Source organism: Ranitomeya imitator, chromosome 1 (genome assembly GCF_032444005.1).
Source record: "Ranitomeya imitator isolate aRanImi1 chromosome 1, aRanImi1.pri, whole genome shotgun sequence".
In the NCBI taxonomy this organism is placed as follows: Eukaryota; Metazoa; Chordata; class Amphibia; order Anura; family Dendrobatidae; genus Ranitomeya; species Ranitomeya imitator.
Genome location: NC_091282.1, coordinates 601,809,185 through 601,822,848, shown reverse-complemented (window position 1 = coordinate 601,822,848; position 13,664 = coordinate 601,809,185). Strand labels below are relative to the sequence as shown.

Genomic DNA, 13,664 nt, shown 5'->3' with positions numbered 1-13,664 from the left:
GGAAGGGGTGTCCGGCCACACCCACAAGAGTTAAATCCAGGTGCCGGGGTCAGTCCCTTCCTCTTTCTCCCCGGCTGACCCTCTGGAAGCAATTGTCCCACCCTCCCTCCCCTACATATTTGCTAATGTTTTTGACGTTTTAAAAAAAATTTATTTATTTTTTAACCCCTTAGTGACAGAGCCAATTTGGTACTTAATGACCGAGCCAATTTTTACAATTCTGACCACTGTCACTTTATGAGGTTATAACTCTGGAACGCTTCAACGGATCCCGCTGATTCTGAGATTGTTTTTTCGTGACATATTGTACTTCATGTTAGTGGTAACATTTCTTCGATATTACTTGCGATTATTTATGAAAAAAACGGAAATATGGCAAAAAATTTTAAAATTTTGCAATTTTCAAACTTTGTATTTTTATGCCCTTAAATCAGAGAGATATGTCACGAAAAATAGTTAATAAATAACATTTCCCACATGTCTACTTTACATCAGCACAATTTTGGAAACAAAATTTTTGTTTGTTAGGGAGTTATAAGGGTTAAAAGTTGACCAGCAATTTCTCATTTTTACAACACCATTTTTTTTTAGGGACCACATCACATTTGAACTCATTTTGAGGGGTCTATATGATAGAAAATAATAAAGTGTGACACCATTCTAAAAACTACACCCCTCAAGTTTCTCAAAACCACATTCAAGAAGTTTATTAACCCTTTACGTGCTTCACAGGAACTGAAACAATGTGGAAGGAAAAAATGAACATTTAACTTTTTTTTGCAAACATCTTAATTCAGAACCATTTTTTTTATTTTCACATGTGTAAAAACAGAAATGTAACCATAAATTTTGTTATGCAATTTCTCCTGAATACGCCAATACCCCATATGTGGGGGTATACCACTTTTTGGGCGCACCGCAGAACTTGGAAATGAAGGAGCGCCGTTTGACTTTTTCAATGCAGAATTGTCTGAAATTGAGATTGGACGCCATGTCGCGTTTGGAGAGCCCCTGATGTACCTAAACAGTGGAAACCCCCCACAAGTGACACCATTTTGGAAACTAGACCCCTTAAGGAACTTATTTAGATGTGTGGTGAGCACTTTGAACCCCCAAGTGCTTCACGGAAGTTTATAATGTAGAGCCGTGAAAATAAAAAATCGCTTTTGTTTACACAAAAATGATCTTTCGCCCACAAATTCTTATTTTCACAAGGGTAACAGGAGAAATTAGACCACAAAAGTTGTTGTGCGATTTCTCCTGAAAACGTCGATACCCCATATGTGAGGGTAAACCACTGTTTGGGTGCACCGCAGAGCTTGGAAGGGAAGGAGTGCCGTTTTACTTTTTCAATGTAGAATTGTCTGGAATTGAGATCGGAAGCCATGTTGCGTTTGCAGAGCCCCTGGTGTGCCTAAACAGTGGAAACCCCCCACAAGTGACACCATTTTGGAAATTAGACCCCTTAAGGAACTTATCTAGATGTGTGGTGAGCAGTTTGAACCCCCATGTGCTTCACAGAAGTTTATAACGTAGAGCCGTGAAAATAAAAAATCGCATTTTTTCTACAAAAATGATCTTTTTGCCCCCAAATTATTATTTTCACAAGGGTAACAGGAGAAATTAGACCACAAAAGTTGTTGTGCAATTTCTCCTGAGTACGTCGATACCCAATATGTGGGGGTAAACCACTGTTTGGGCGCACCGCAGAGCTTGGAAGAGAAGGAGTGCCGTTTTACTTTTTCAATGTAAAATTGGCTGGAATTGAGATTGGACGCCATGTCGCGTTTGGAGAGCCCCTGATGTGCCTAAACAGTAGAAATCCCCCACAAGTGACCCCATTTTAGAAACTAGACCCCCCCATGGAACTTATCTAGATGTGTGGTGAGAACGTTGAATGCCCAAGTGCTTCACAGAAGTTTAGAATGCAAAGTCGTGAAAATAAAAAATATATTTTTTTTCCACAAAAAAGATTTTTTAGCCCCCAAGTTTTTATTTTCACAAGGGTAACAGGAGAAATTGGACTGCAATAGTTGTTGTCCAATTTATCCCGAGTACGCTGATGTGCCATATGTGAGGGTAAACCACTGTTTGGGCGCACGGCAGAGCTCGGAAGGGAAGGAGCGCCGTTTTGGAATGCAGACTTAGATAGAATGGCCTGTGGGCGTTATGTTGCGTTTGCAGAGCCCCTGATGTACCTAAACAGTAGTGACCCCCCACAAGTGACCCCGTTTTGGAAACTAGACCCCCCAAGGAACTTATATAGATGTGTGGTGAGAACTTTGAATGCCCAAGTGCTTCATAAAAGTTTATAATGCAGAGTCATAAAAATAAAAAATATTTTTTTTTCCACAAAAAAGATTTTGTAGCCTCCAAGTTTTTATTTTCACAAGGGTAACAAGAGAAATTGGACCCCAGAAGTTGTTGTCCAATTTATCCCGAGTACGCTGATGCCCCATATGTGGGGGTAACCCACTGTTTGGGCGCACGGCAGAGCTCAGAAGGGAGGGAGCACCATTTGACTTTTTGAGCGCAAAATTGGCTGTCGTGTTTGGAGACCCCCTGATGTACCTAAACAGTGGAAACCCCCCAATTCTAGCTTCAACCCTAACCCCAACACACCCCTAACCCTAATCCCAACCTGATCCATAATCCTAATCACTAACCCTAATGATAATCACAACCCTTACCCCAAAACAACCCTAATGTCAACCCTAACCATAACCCTAATCAAAACCCTAAATCCAACACACCCCTAATCCTAATCTCAACCCTAACCTCAAACCTAACCCTAATCCCAATACACCCCCAATCACAACCCTAACCTTACCCCTAATCCCAAACCTAACCCTAATCCCAAGCGTAACCCTAATGCCAACCCTAACCCTAATACCAACCCTAATCCAAACCCTAACCCTAATCTTAGCCCCAACCCTAGCCCTAACTTTAGCCCCAACCCTAACCCTAGCCCTAAGGCTACTTTCACACTTGCGTCGTTTGGCATCCGTCGCAATCCGTCGTTTTGGACAAGAAACGGATCCTGCAAATGTGCCCGCAGGATGCGTTTTTTGCCCATAGACTTGTATTGCCGACGGATCGTGACGGATGGCCACACGTCGCGTCCGTCGTGCACTGGATCAGTGTTTAGGTGTACCGTCAGCACAAAAAAAGTTCAATGTAACGTTTTTTTGTATGTCGCATCCGCCATTTCTGACCGCGCATGCGTGGCCGTAACTCCGCCCCCTCCTCCCCAGGACATAGATTGGGCAGCGGATGCGTTGAAAAACTACATCCGCTGCCCACGTTGTGCACAATTTTCACAACGTGCGTCGGTATGTCGGGCCGATGCATTGCGACGGCCCCATACCGACGTTAGTGTGAAAGAAGCCTAACCCTAAATTTAGCGCCAACCCTAACCCTAAATTTAGCCCCAACCCTAAATTTAGCCCTAACCCTAAATTTAGCCCCAACCCTAACCCTAAATTTAGCCCTAACCCTATCCCTAGCCCTAACCCTAGCCCTAACCCTAGCCCTAACCCTAATTTTAGCCCCAACTGCTCTTCTCCTGCCGGCCGATGGAGACAGATGGTGGGCGCACTGTGCATGCGCCCGCCATTTTCTTTTGCCCACAAGATGCCGGCGGCCAGGAGGAGCAGCAGGAGGACCCAGGGACACTGGTAATTATGATGGGGTCCCCGAATCCCCCTATTTCTCTGTCCTCTGATGTGCGATCACATCAGAGGACAGAGAATTACACTTTGCTTTTTTTATTTTTTTATTTTTGCGGTCACCGGTAAACAGTTAATTACCGGCGATCGCAAAACAGGGGTCGGTAAAATCGACCCCGATCATGCTCTTTGGGGTCTCGGCTACCCCCAGCAGCCGAGACCCCAAAGATTCTCCCGGGGCCGGCCGGCATTTTGAAGATGGCGGCGCCCACCGGGAGCCACGAGGAGCATCGGGGAAGATAGGTGAGTATCGGGGGGTTATCTGGGACCCCCTTTCTCTGTCCTCTGATGTGCGATCACATCGGAGGACAGAGAAATTAAAAAGAGATTGCGTTTTTGTTTTTTTTTGCGATCGCCGGTAAACGGTTAATTACCGGCGATCGCAAATGCGGGGTTAGTAAAAAACCCCCCGAATCATGTTCTCTGGGGTCTCGGCTGCCGGGGAGAAAATCCGACTCTGGGGGGCGCTATTCACTTTTTCCACAGCGCCGTTAACGGCGCTGTGGTTTAAGTACCCTTAGCGGCCGCCGTTAAAAGGCTTATCGGCGGTCGCTAAGGGGTTAAACTTGAACCTTAATGCCGCTCACTGGCTGGCCGCCTGTCGGTCGCAGACTGGGCCCACGGCTGTGAGCCCGTTGCGAAATGTAATTTGCCCCTCCCCGCTTATCAAATTAATAAACTGTGACCGACTAGATCAACCCATCTAAGCCTGTTCGTGTTATCTATTCGGGATTGGTGGTAGGGGGGAAGGCACTATTTACGCCACACGGGTCTCCGCAGTCTGTACAGACTCTAGTGTGGATGATGAAGGTCGGACTGAGAGGGGACTCAAAATGCCTAAGATGTTCTGATGGGGAGGGGCGATCTTTTACATATGATGTGGTTGTGTCCTCGCCTTCAGCCTTTCTGGGTGAACATACTTAACTTGAATCAGGAGGTGATGGGGGTGAATATTCCGCGTACTCTGCTGACTTTCGTACTGGGATGTATGGAAGATATTGCTATGGATGAATGGGGGAGGCTGGCTATAGCCAGGTTTTTATATGCTGCTAGGAAATTTACTGCGGTGCATTGGCTGGATGAAAAACTGCCAGTTAAATTTTGTGAACAGAATAAACTTTATCTTAATGGAAAGAAATTATATATATATATATATATATATATATATATATATTAAGAGAGGTCAATATACGCAATTTGAAAATGTGTAGGGTGGATGGATGGACTATCCGGGTGTGGCTTCTGTTGAACTACTGCAGAATAGGATGGGTGCCGCCTAATTGCTTTTGAAACAATTTTATTTTGTAAAGTGAGGTAATGTAAAGTTATGTACAAACGTGCTAAGCTGTGAGGTACATTGTTGAAAATAAAGTTTATTTGGTTGGGGTATGGGTGTGGGGTAGGGGAAGAGGTGGGTCATGGGATACTGATTAAGGCTGTTAATGAAAAAACTGAACTGGAAAATCTGTATCATTCTGGTACTTGTATTGAACTGTTTTATAATTTGGATTTTTTCAATAAAAACTATTTGATTTAAAAAAAAAGAAACACTGAGTCTTACAAAGAGACCCAAACCCTCACACAGAGACTTCAACCAAAAAACAAGGAGCCTTTCCAAGAGACCTTGACCAAGAAACAAAGCCTTACATAGAGATTCCAACCAATAATCATGGAGCCGTTCACAGAAACCCCGGCCAAGAATCACGGAGCTTTTTACAGAGACCTCGACCAAGAAACATGAAGTCCCCTAACAAATACCACAGATCTTTACACAGAGACCCCAACAAAGAATCAAGAAACCATACAAAGAGACCTCGGCCAAGAATCACAGAACCTTACACAAAGATCCTGGCTAAGAATCATGGAGCCTTTTACAGATACCCAAACCAAGAAACAGGTACGGGGTCAGTCACAGAAACCCAGCCAAAAATCATGGAGCCTTTTACAGAGATCCCAAAGAAAAACACAGTGACCCCTACCAGAAAACACAAATTCTTACACAGCGACCCAAACCAAAAAACACTTGAGTCTTACACAAAGACTCCAACCAACACGGAGCCTTACAGAGAAACGCCAACCACAAAACATGGAGCCATGCCCAGAGACCCTGACCAAGAATCACAGAGCCTTCCACGGAGACACCAACCAAGAAACACAGAGCAGTGCCCCGAAATCCTGACCAAAAATCACAGAGCCTTACACAGAGATGCCAACCAAGAAACACAGAACCGTGGCCCGAGACCCTGACCAAAAATCACAGAGCCTTACACAGAAATGCCAACCAAGAAGCACAGAGCCATGCCCTGAGACCCTGACCAAAATTCACGAAGCCCTACACAAAGAAACATGTAAATTTAGAGACCCCAAGAAACAACAAGGATCCCATGTGATTTCCATAGACAGAGGAGAGGGGCTGGGCTTCTAGGACACTTAATTACGGGGGACCCAGCCTCATGGCGTAATGAAGAGATCACCTTTATCTTGCTACTGGCTGTGGTCGGGCGTCCTTTCTTATCAGCATTGAGATTTTCAGGGAAGCAATCTTTGATAAAAGATCTAAACGACACAAAACACGATGAGATTATCCGTAATCAAACTGTGGATATGGCGGGGACTAGTGCGGGCTGGCAACTGCCACTCACATCTCACTGCTTTGCATCAGTTCTATGAGGTCGGTGAATAACACGTCTCTGTTCCGCTCACAAAATCCTTCTGCCGTGTAGGAGACCTGAGCAGGAATGATCACACAAGGGTTAATCATATAGGGTATTTTCCCATTTACTCAGTGCATGCCTGCAACCAAAGTTGGGGCCATAGACCAGTTTACAATGCTGAGTGCTCTCCAACCAATGACACCTAGGTCTGTATACGATGGTCTCACATCCAACATGTGGCTCCTCACCTTCCCAGCATAGTGATGGACAATAAATCCTTTATTCCAGCTGTTAAAGTGCTCATGGCTCCCAATAGCTGCCTGGAGCTTCTGCAGCAGTGTCTGGTCGGCACCCTCGCCCTTTGCATGCATCGTGGCACAGACGTCGTCCAAAATGCTCATAATTCCCGGAGGACTCTGGGGAAACAGACGGTAAACCAGTGTCCCCCAGAACCAGCAGGTCATGTTTCAGCCTCACACCTAAGGTCCTGGTGGACATATTACCCCTAGGACCAGGAGCCGCGGGACTCACCAGTTTGTTCTCGATCAGATCACACACAATCTTGTTGTTAAAATATTCGATTGGATTCCAGCGGATCCCCTCTTGCACATACTCTTCCTGGAAGAAAAGAGAAGTGGCTCAGGAGGACCCTACCAGCGGGATGGCTTCCCCAGACGGACCCCTCACCTGCTCCGCCTTCAGTGTCAGCTCAATGAAGATTTGCTGAAGTTTCTCATTCACAAAATTAATACAGAATTGTTCAAAGCCGTTTTTCTGAGGAAGAGAGAAAAAGTAAAATACCTGCGTCCATCACCCCTTGTAAATACCGACATGACTGCCAAACAGCTCCCCCTGAGTGATGCCAAAAGCCCCTTATACAGAGCTGAAGCCCCCAATACCCCATATACACAAGGACTAGGTGCCCCCATACCTGGAATATCTCGAACCCATAAATATCTAGAACCCCGATGTTATATTCCTCAACATCCTTCCGCATGGCTTTATTGACGGCCTGAAAGAGACGAGGCAGGATATAATCCATATATAGTACAGTGTATAATACATACGCACACACTGTGCAAAAGTTTTAGGCAGGTGGGGAAAACATTGTAGCACTGGGTGAGGAGCAGCCAAGCTCTACTACAAAGGAGAGATTGTTGAAGACTGTTTTCTGTCCCAGGTAGTTATACTGCATCATCATATGTCCCAGGCAAAGACACACTAAGAAATAGGCAACGACGAAGACTGTAGACGCAGTGATAAGCCGAGGAAACTTAGTGCAGCAGATAAGAATCACATCATGTTCCTTCCCTATGGAATCGAAAAATGGCCAGCAGTGCCATAAGCTCAGAACTGGCAGCGACCAACTACATCCATCTACTGTTCGTGGAAGAATTGTGGCCACAAACCAAGCATGACACATGGAAACAAGGACTCGGCTATGCCAGAACACACCTAGGAGGCAGAAAGAGGACTAAATGTGGCGTCCGATTGGCCCCAAATGTATTCTGCAGCCGGACAACGACATAATATATGATACAGTATGGCAGCGAGTTATGGGAGTAGATTGGGGAGATATCTGTTGAGGGTCTGATCACCTTTTCTTACCTCCACCAGGTAGTCAAAGAGCCGGGTGTACAGGGCTTTGGAGAGGGCGTCACGTGAAAAACACGCCTGCTCCACGTTGAGGGTCACATCGATCACCTCAGATTTCCCCCCCCATTTACTGTCCATTTTGCGGCTGGTCAACTTCTCCTTTAAGCGAGATTGGTCGATGCCGAGAAGGAACGCAGGAAAGGCCAGGACTGCAGGACATAAGGGAAGGGCTAATGGGCGGAGCCATAATCAATGAACTCCACAATACGTGTCCCCCAAACCGTTCCCGGCACTCACAGTCCTCACTCTCCACCGTGGCATAGTTGCCACTTTCTCGAAAACTGATATTCCCCAGGTGCAGGATCCCTGCGACAATCTGCAAAACGGAGGCTTGTGCTTCATGGGAGAGTCCAACCACGTCCATGGCCGCCTGTGGGGTGAGGGTGGATGATGACAATGATGGGGCTGGTAGTGGCACCCACTACTGGTAGCAGTCACTCTCCACCCACCATGGTCTCTGTGAATTCCGTCTTGTCGCTGACGTCCTCCACCTTGTAGACCGCAGACTGGTTGAGATAGAAGTAATAATCGGGGGCGGTGACCCCCAGGTTCTCCCTGTCCTCAGCACTGGCCCCCTCCAACAGCTGCAGACAAGTAGAGGGATGTCAGCTGTGGGGGTCCACGGTATAACCTGGCCCCTCGGATGGGTGCCGCAGCTCTCACCTGGTAGAAGATGTGGAAGTTCCTCTCCCCCGTATTCTGGCTGACCACACGAGACTTCTCCAGGAGGAAGTTAGAAATCTTCCCCCCATCCGGCTCCCCCCCGCGACTGAACTGGATCTCAAAGTACTTACCCTGGAGGACGGAAGGAAAGGGAAGAGTGTAATGCAGAGTATTACACCACCAGACTGCAGAGCATTACACCACCAGATGGCAGAGCATCGCTCCTGCCAATAGTGATTTATACTGCAGAGGATTACACCACCAGAGGTCTGCAGAGCATCGCTCCTGTCATAGTGATCTATTCTGCAGAGTATTACACCACCAGAGGTCTGCAGAGCATCGCTCCTGCCATAGTGATCTATGATGCAGAGGATTACACCACCAGAGGTCCGCAGAGCATCGCTCCTGCCATAGTGATCTATTCAGCAGAGTATTACACCACCAGAGGTCTGCAGAGCATCGCTCCTTCCATAGTGATCTGTGATGCAAAGGATTACACCACCAGAGGTCCGCAGAGCATCGCTCCTGCCATAGTGATCTATTCTGCAGAGTATTACACCAGACTGCAGAGCATCGCTCCTGCAATAGTGATCTATGCTGCAGAGGATTACACTACCAGACATCAGAGCATCACTCCCACCATAGTGATCTATGCTGCAGAGTATTACACTACCAGACCCGCAGAGCATTGCTCCTGCCATAGTGATCTATGCTGCTGAGTATTACACCACCAGACCCGCAGAGCATCGCTCCTGGCAGATACAGTGACTGTACACTCACAAATCTGCTGGAGTTGTTGTTACGGACGGTCTTGGCATTCCCAAACGCTTCCAGTAATGGGTTTGACTTGAGGATAATGTCCTTCACATGCTGTAAGAAAAAAGAAGTGATAAAGAGGAGCCCATTCCCCACCTCTACAGTGATGGCCAGACACTGGATTTTTCCACTACCTGGACCCTTGGCCCTCCGCCGGACACTTTGGAGACGTAGCCCATTATATACTTCGCTGCGACAGTTTTACCGGCTCCGCTCTCCCCGCTGCAGAAAACAAGAAATAGATAAGTCAGCAGAATCACAATGTCCCCTGGTGCTAGTGGCGCATTAGGGTCCAGGGGAGATGGCGCAGGTGGAGCGCCGGGGGGAGGTGGCGCAGGTGGAGCGCGGGGGCTGGTGCAGGTGAAGTACGGAGGCGCCCAGTAGTGGGGCAGGTGGGGTAAGGCTAGTTTCACACTAGCATTTTGAGGAGCTGCGGAGGGCTGTGGACTTCCTCCGTGAAGTCCCGCCCTCGGTCGCACCTTTGCCGCTAGCTCCGCCTACTTCTGCATGCGGCCTATAGCTTTAACATTAGGTACGCAGGTCGTGCCGCTGTATGCGGATGCTTCCGCATGCGTCATTTTGACGATGCGGAGAAAAAAAAAATTGCTACAAGCTGCGTTCTACGCTGGTCGCCGCATCGTCAAAACGAGCATCCGCACACAGCGGCACGACCTGCGTACCTAATGTTAAAGTTAGGCACGCAGGCCGCATGCAGAAGTAGGCGGAGTTAGCGGTCGAGGGCGGGGCTTCACGGAGGAAGTCCGCAGCCGTCCCGCACTGACTGAGCGCCGGCCGTAAAGTCAAGCGGTGACGTCACCGCTGTGCTGTACTTTACGGCTGGCCGGCGCTCACCAGTCAGTGCGGGAAGCTGAAGGCGAGGGACATGACCAGACACCGGGAATGTAAGTATGTAGTGTTTGTTTTTTTACATTTACAACGGTAACCAGGGTAAACATCGGGTTACTAAGCGCGGCCCTGCGCTTAGTAACCTGATATTTACCCTGGTTACCAGTGAAGACCGCTGAATCGGCGTCACACACGCCGATTCAGCGATGTCAGCGGGAGATCCAGCGACAAAATAAAGTGCTGGACTTAACCCAGCGACCAATGATCTCCCAGCAGGGGCCTGATCGTTGGTCGCTGTCACACATAACGATTTCGTTAAAGATATCGTTGCTACGTCACAAAAAGCAACGATATCGTTAATGATATCATTATGTGTGACGGTACCTTTAGGATCCCTTTATCACCTTGATGGTGGGGGGTTAGGGTTAGGATCCCTTTATCACCTTGATGGTGGGGGGTGGCTTATCAGTGTGTAGACTTGTTTTTTTCTATGGAAACGCATGCGTTTAAAAACGCAACCAAACGCATTTGCTTAAAAACGCATGCGTTTACATAGACAGCAATACGTTTTTTTGCGGCAAAAAAACGCCTCTAGAAATTACTACATGTTGCATTTCTGCAACAAAACGCAAGCATAGAAACGACGTATGCGTCGTCAAACGCGGCAAAACGCATACAAAAAAAGCATGCGTTTTTAATGTTAAATATAGGGAAAAAAACGCATGCGTTTTTTTTTGCGCTAAAACGCAGCGCCAAAAAATGCAAATGTGAAACCAGCCTAACACAGACGCCCAGTAGTGGGGCAGGCAGGGTACGCAGATGCCCAGTAGTGGGGCAGGCAGGATACGGAGGCGCCCAGTAGTGGGGCAGGCAGTGTACGCAGGCGCCCAGTAGTGGGGCAGGCAGTGTACGCAGGTGCCCAGTAGTGGGGCAGGCGGTGTACGCAGGCGCCCAGTAGTGGGGCAGGCGGTGTACGCAGGCGCCCAGTAGTGGGGCAGGCGGTGTACGCAGGCAGCCACTAGTGGGGCAGGCGGTGTAAGCCGCCGCCCAGTAGTGGGGCAGGCGGTGTAAGCAGGCACCTAGTAATGGGGCAAGCGAGGTACGGAGGTGCCCCGTAGTGGGGCAAGCGGGGTATGCAAGCGCCCAGTAGTAGAGCAGGCGGGGTACGCAGGCGCCCAGTAGTGGGGCAAGCGGGGAATGCAGGCGCCCCGTAGTAGGGCAGGCGGGGTATGGAGGCTCGCAGTAGTGGTGCAGGCGGGGTACGGGGGCTCCTTAGTGGTGCAGGCTGGGTACAGAGTTCAGTAGTGGTGCTGGTGGTGTACAAGGGCCCACTACAGGTGGGCCCCGATAATGATGTGGTCTGATGTCCGCACCTGATGATCACGCACTGGTTCTCGCCATCGATCAGCATGTTCCGGTACATTGTGTCTGCCAGAGCGTAGATGTGGGGGGGATTTTCATACTGAGCCTGCAGAGGTCCAAACAATGAGTTAACGGAGGTGCACTGGTCACTGTTCTTGTGCACGCAGAGGTCAGTATGGCGTCACGAGCCCTACAGGAGGGAACTATTGGAGCATTATGTCTAGGATCACGATCTCTGGAATCCACCATGTGTCAGTAATACCGCCACATGCACGAGGCATCCCACGAGTCATACTCTGAACATGACATCAGCTTCAGTACCTGATGCTGACCACTGGGAGACAGCAGAGAGCGCAAGAAAACAACTTTGGAAAGTTGCACAGCAGTTTGTCATATAGTCATTAGCCAGACAGAAGCAGCTAAGGCTAGTTTCACATTAGCGTTTTGAGGAGCTGCGGACTTCCTCCGTAAAGCCCCGCCCTCCGCCGCTAGCTCCGCCTACTTCTGCATGCGGCCTGCGTACCTATCGTTAACATTAGGTACGCAGGTCGTGCCGCTGTATGCGGATGCTTCCGCATGCGTTGTTTTGACGATGCGGAGAAAAAAAGAAAATGCTACAAGCTGTGTCCTACGCTGATCGCCGCATCATCAAAACGACGCATGCGGAAGCATCCGCATACAGCTGCACGACCTGCGTACCTAATGTTAAAGATAGGTACGCAGGCCGCATGCAGAAGTGGGCGGAGCTAGAGGCAGGGGTGTGGCCGAGGGCCGGGCTTCACAGAGGAAGTCCGCAGCTCCTCAAAACGCTAATGTGAAACCAGCCTAAGGCTGTACACCAGGGGCAGGGAACTTCAGGTGGCCATCGGGCTGTATACCAGAGTCGGGGAACCTCAGGCGGCCGCCGAGCTGCACGCCAGGGGTGGGGAACCTCAGGTGGCCACTGGGCCTTTAGTTTCTTCTTGGTCTGTTAGCACGGGAAAGCAGTGTTCACTACTGAACGCCGAGGCACGTGCAATGAAAGATAGTGTCAAGTCGTACTTTGTGGGTTGATTCATACGGCGCCCAAAGGATGGTATAAATATCCAAATGGCCCTTGACAGAAAAAAGGTTCCCCACCCAGACTGTACCCAAAGGTATTCAAGTCAAGTAACTTACACCCATAAGTCTCTGACAACGGATCTCACCAAGACCCAACCCACGCCATGTAGCCTCATCAGTCATCGTGAGCCTTTTCGAGGACGGCGACCGATACAGGGCCGCCAAGGATGGTGACCGATACAAGGCTGCTAAGGATGGAGACCAATACAGGGCCGCAGAGTACAACAACAGACAGATACAGGGCCGCCGATCATACAATATACTACTCACCGCTCCCTGGTACATCTCAATCTCCTTTTCTGTGAAATATGGCAGTTGCTTAAAAGGGTTAACAGAGATCAGTACCGGCCCAATGTATGTCTTAAAGGGTTAAGAAAGCCACATACACCCAAGTGGCTACTAATACATACCCATAAACAGACACATTTTAATGAAGTTAATCGACCTCTCTCCTTCGTGTAAGGTGACAGTCGTCCCCTGGTGTTATCCCCCAACACTCCTCCGTGTATGAGGACGTCCTCCCCTCCTCCTCCTCTGATGTTATTACAAAAATACACTGAGTACAGAGACAGTCGTCCTCCGGTGTTACACCCCCTCCCCTCTGTGTATGGTGACAAGTTGTTCTCTAGTGTTATACCCCCCCCCTTTTCCTCTGGGCATGGTGACAGTTGTCCTCCACTGTTATTCCACCTGTGTTATGGTGAGAGTTGTGCTAATGTTATCCTTTTCTGTGTACAGTGACTGTCATACTCCTGTGCCTCCTCCCACCCCACTTCTCTATACAGTGACAGTCGTCCTCCGGTGTTTCCCACCCCTCTTCTCCTGTGTAAGGTAGCAG

General features: G+C 48.6%; 1 protein-coding gene across 5 annotated transcripts in view; it reads right to left on the bottom strand.

Moving 5' to 3' along the window:
• LOC138681226 (unconventional myosin-Ie-like) overlaps positions 1-13,664 on the bottom strand; it is a 110,620-nt gene that overhangs the window by 34,493 nt on the left and 62,463 nt on the right. For 2 of the 5 annotated variants that reach the window (XM_069768557.1, XM_069768584.1), the window contains exons 3-16: positions 13,097-13,186; positions 11,737-11,831; positions 9,652-9,739; positions 9,482-9,571; positions 8,702-8,833; positions 8,488-8,622; positions 8,276-8,408; positions 7,991-8,187; positions 7,314-7,394; positions 7,070-7,156; positions 6,914-7,000; positions 6,631-6,798; positions 6,371-6,456; positions 6,203-6,284 (exon numbers count right to left, since the gene is read on the bottom strand). In XM_069768557.1, coding sequence (XP_069624658.1) covers positions 6,203-6,284; positions 6,371-6,456; positions 6,631-6,798; positions 6,914-7,000; positions 7,070-7,156; positions 7,314-7,394; positions 7,991-8,187; positions 8,276-8,408; positions 8,488-8,622; positions 8,702-8,833; positions 9,482-9,571; positions 9,652-9,739; positions 11,737-11,831; positions 13,097-13,186 — 1,551 coding nt within the window. Of the gene's footprint in view, positions 1-6,202; positions 6,285-6,370; positions 6,457-6,630; positions 6,799-6,913; positions 7,001-7,069; positions 7,157-7,313; positions 7,395-7,990; positions 8,188-8,275; positions 8,409-8,487; positions 8,623-8,701; positions 8,834-9,481; positions 9,572-9,651; positions 9,740-11,736; positions 11,832-12,883; positions 12,965-13,096; positions 13,187-13,664 lie in introns of those variants that run through there. The other 3 variants (XM_069768566.1, XM_069768576.1, XM_069768594.1) reach the window with 3 other exon arrangements.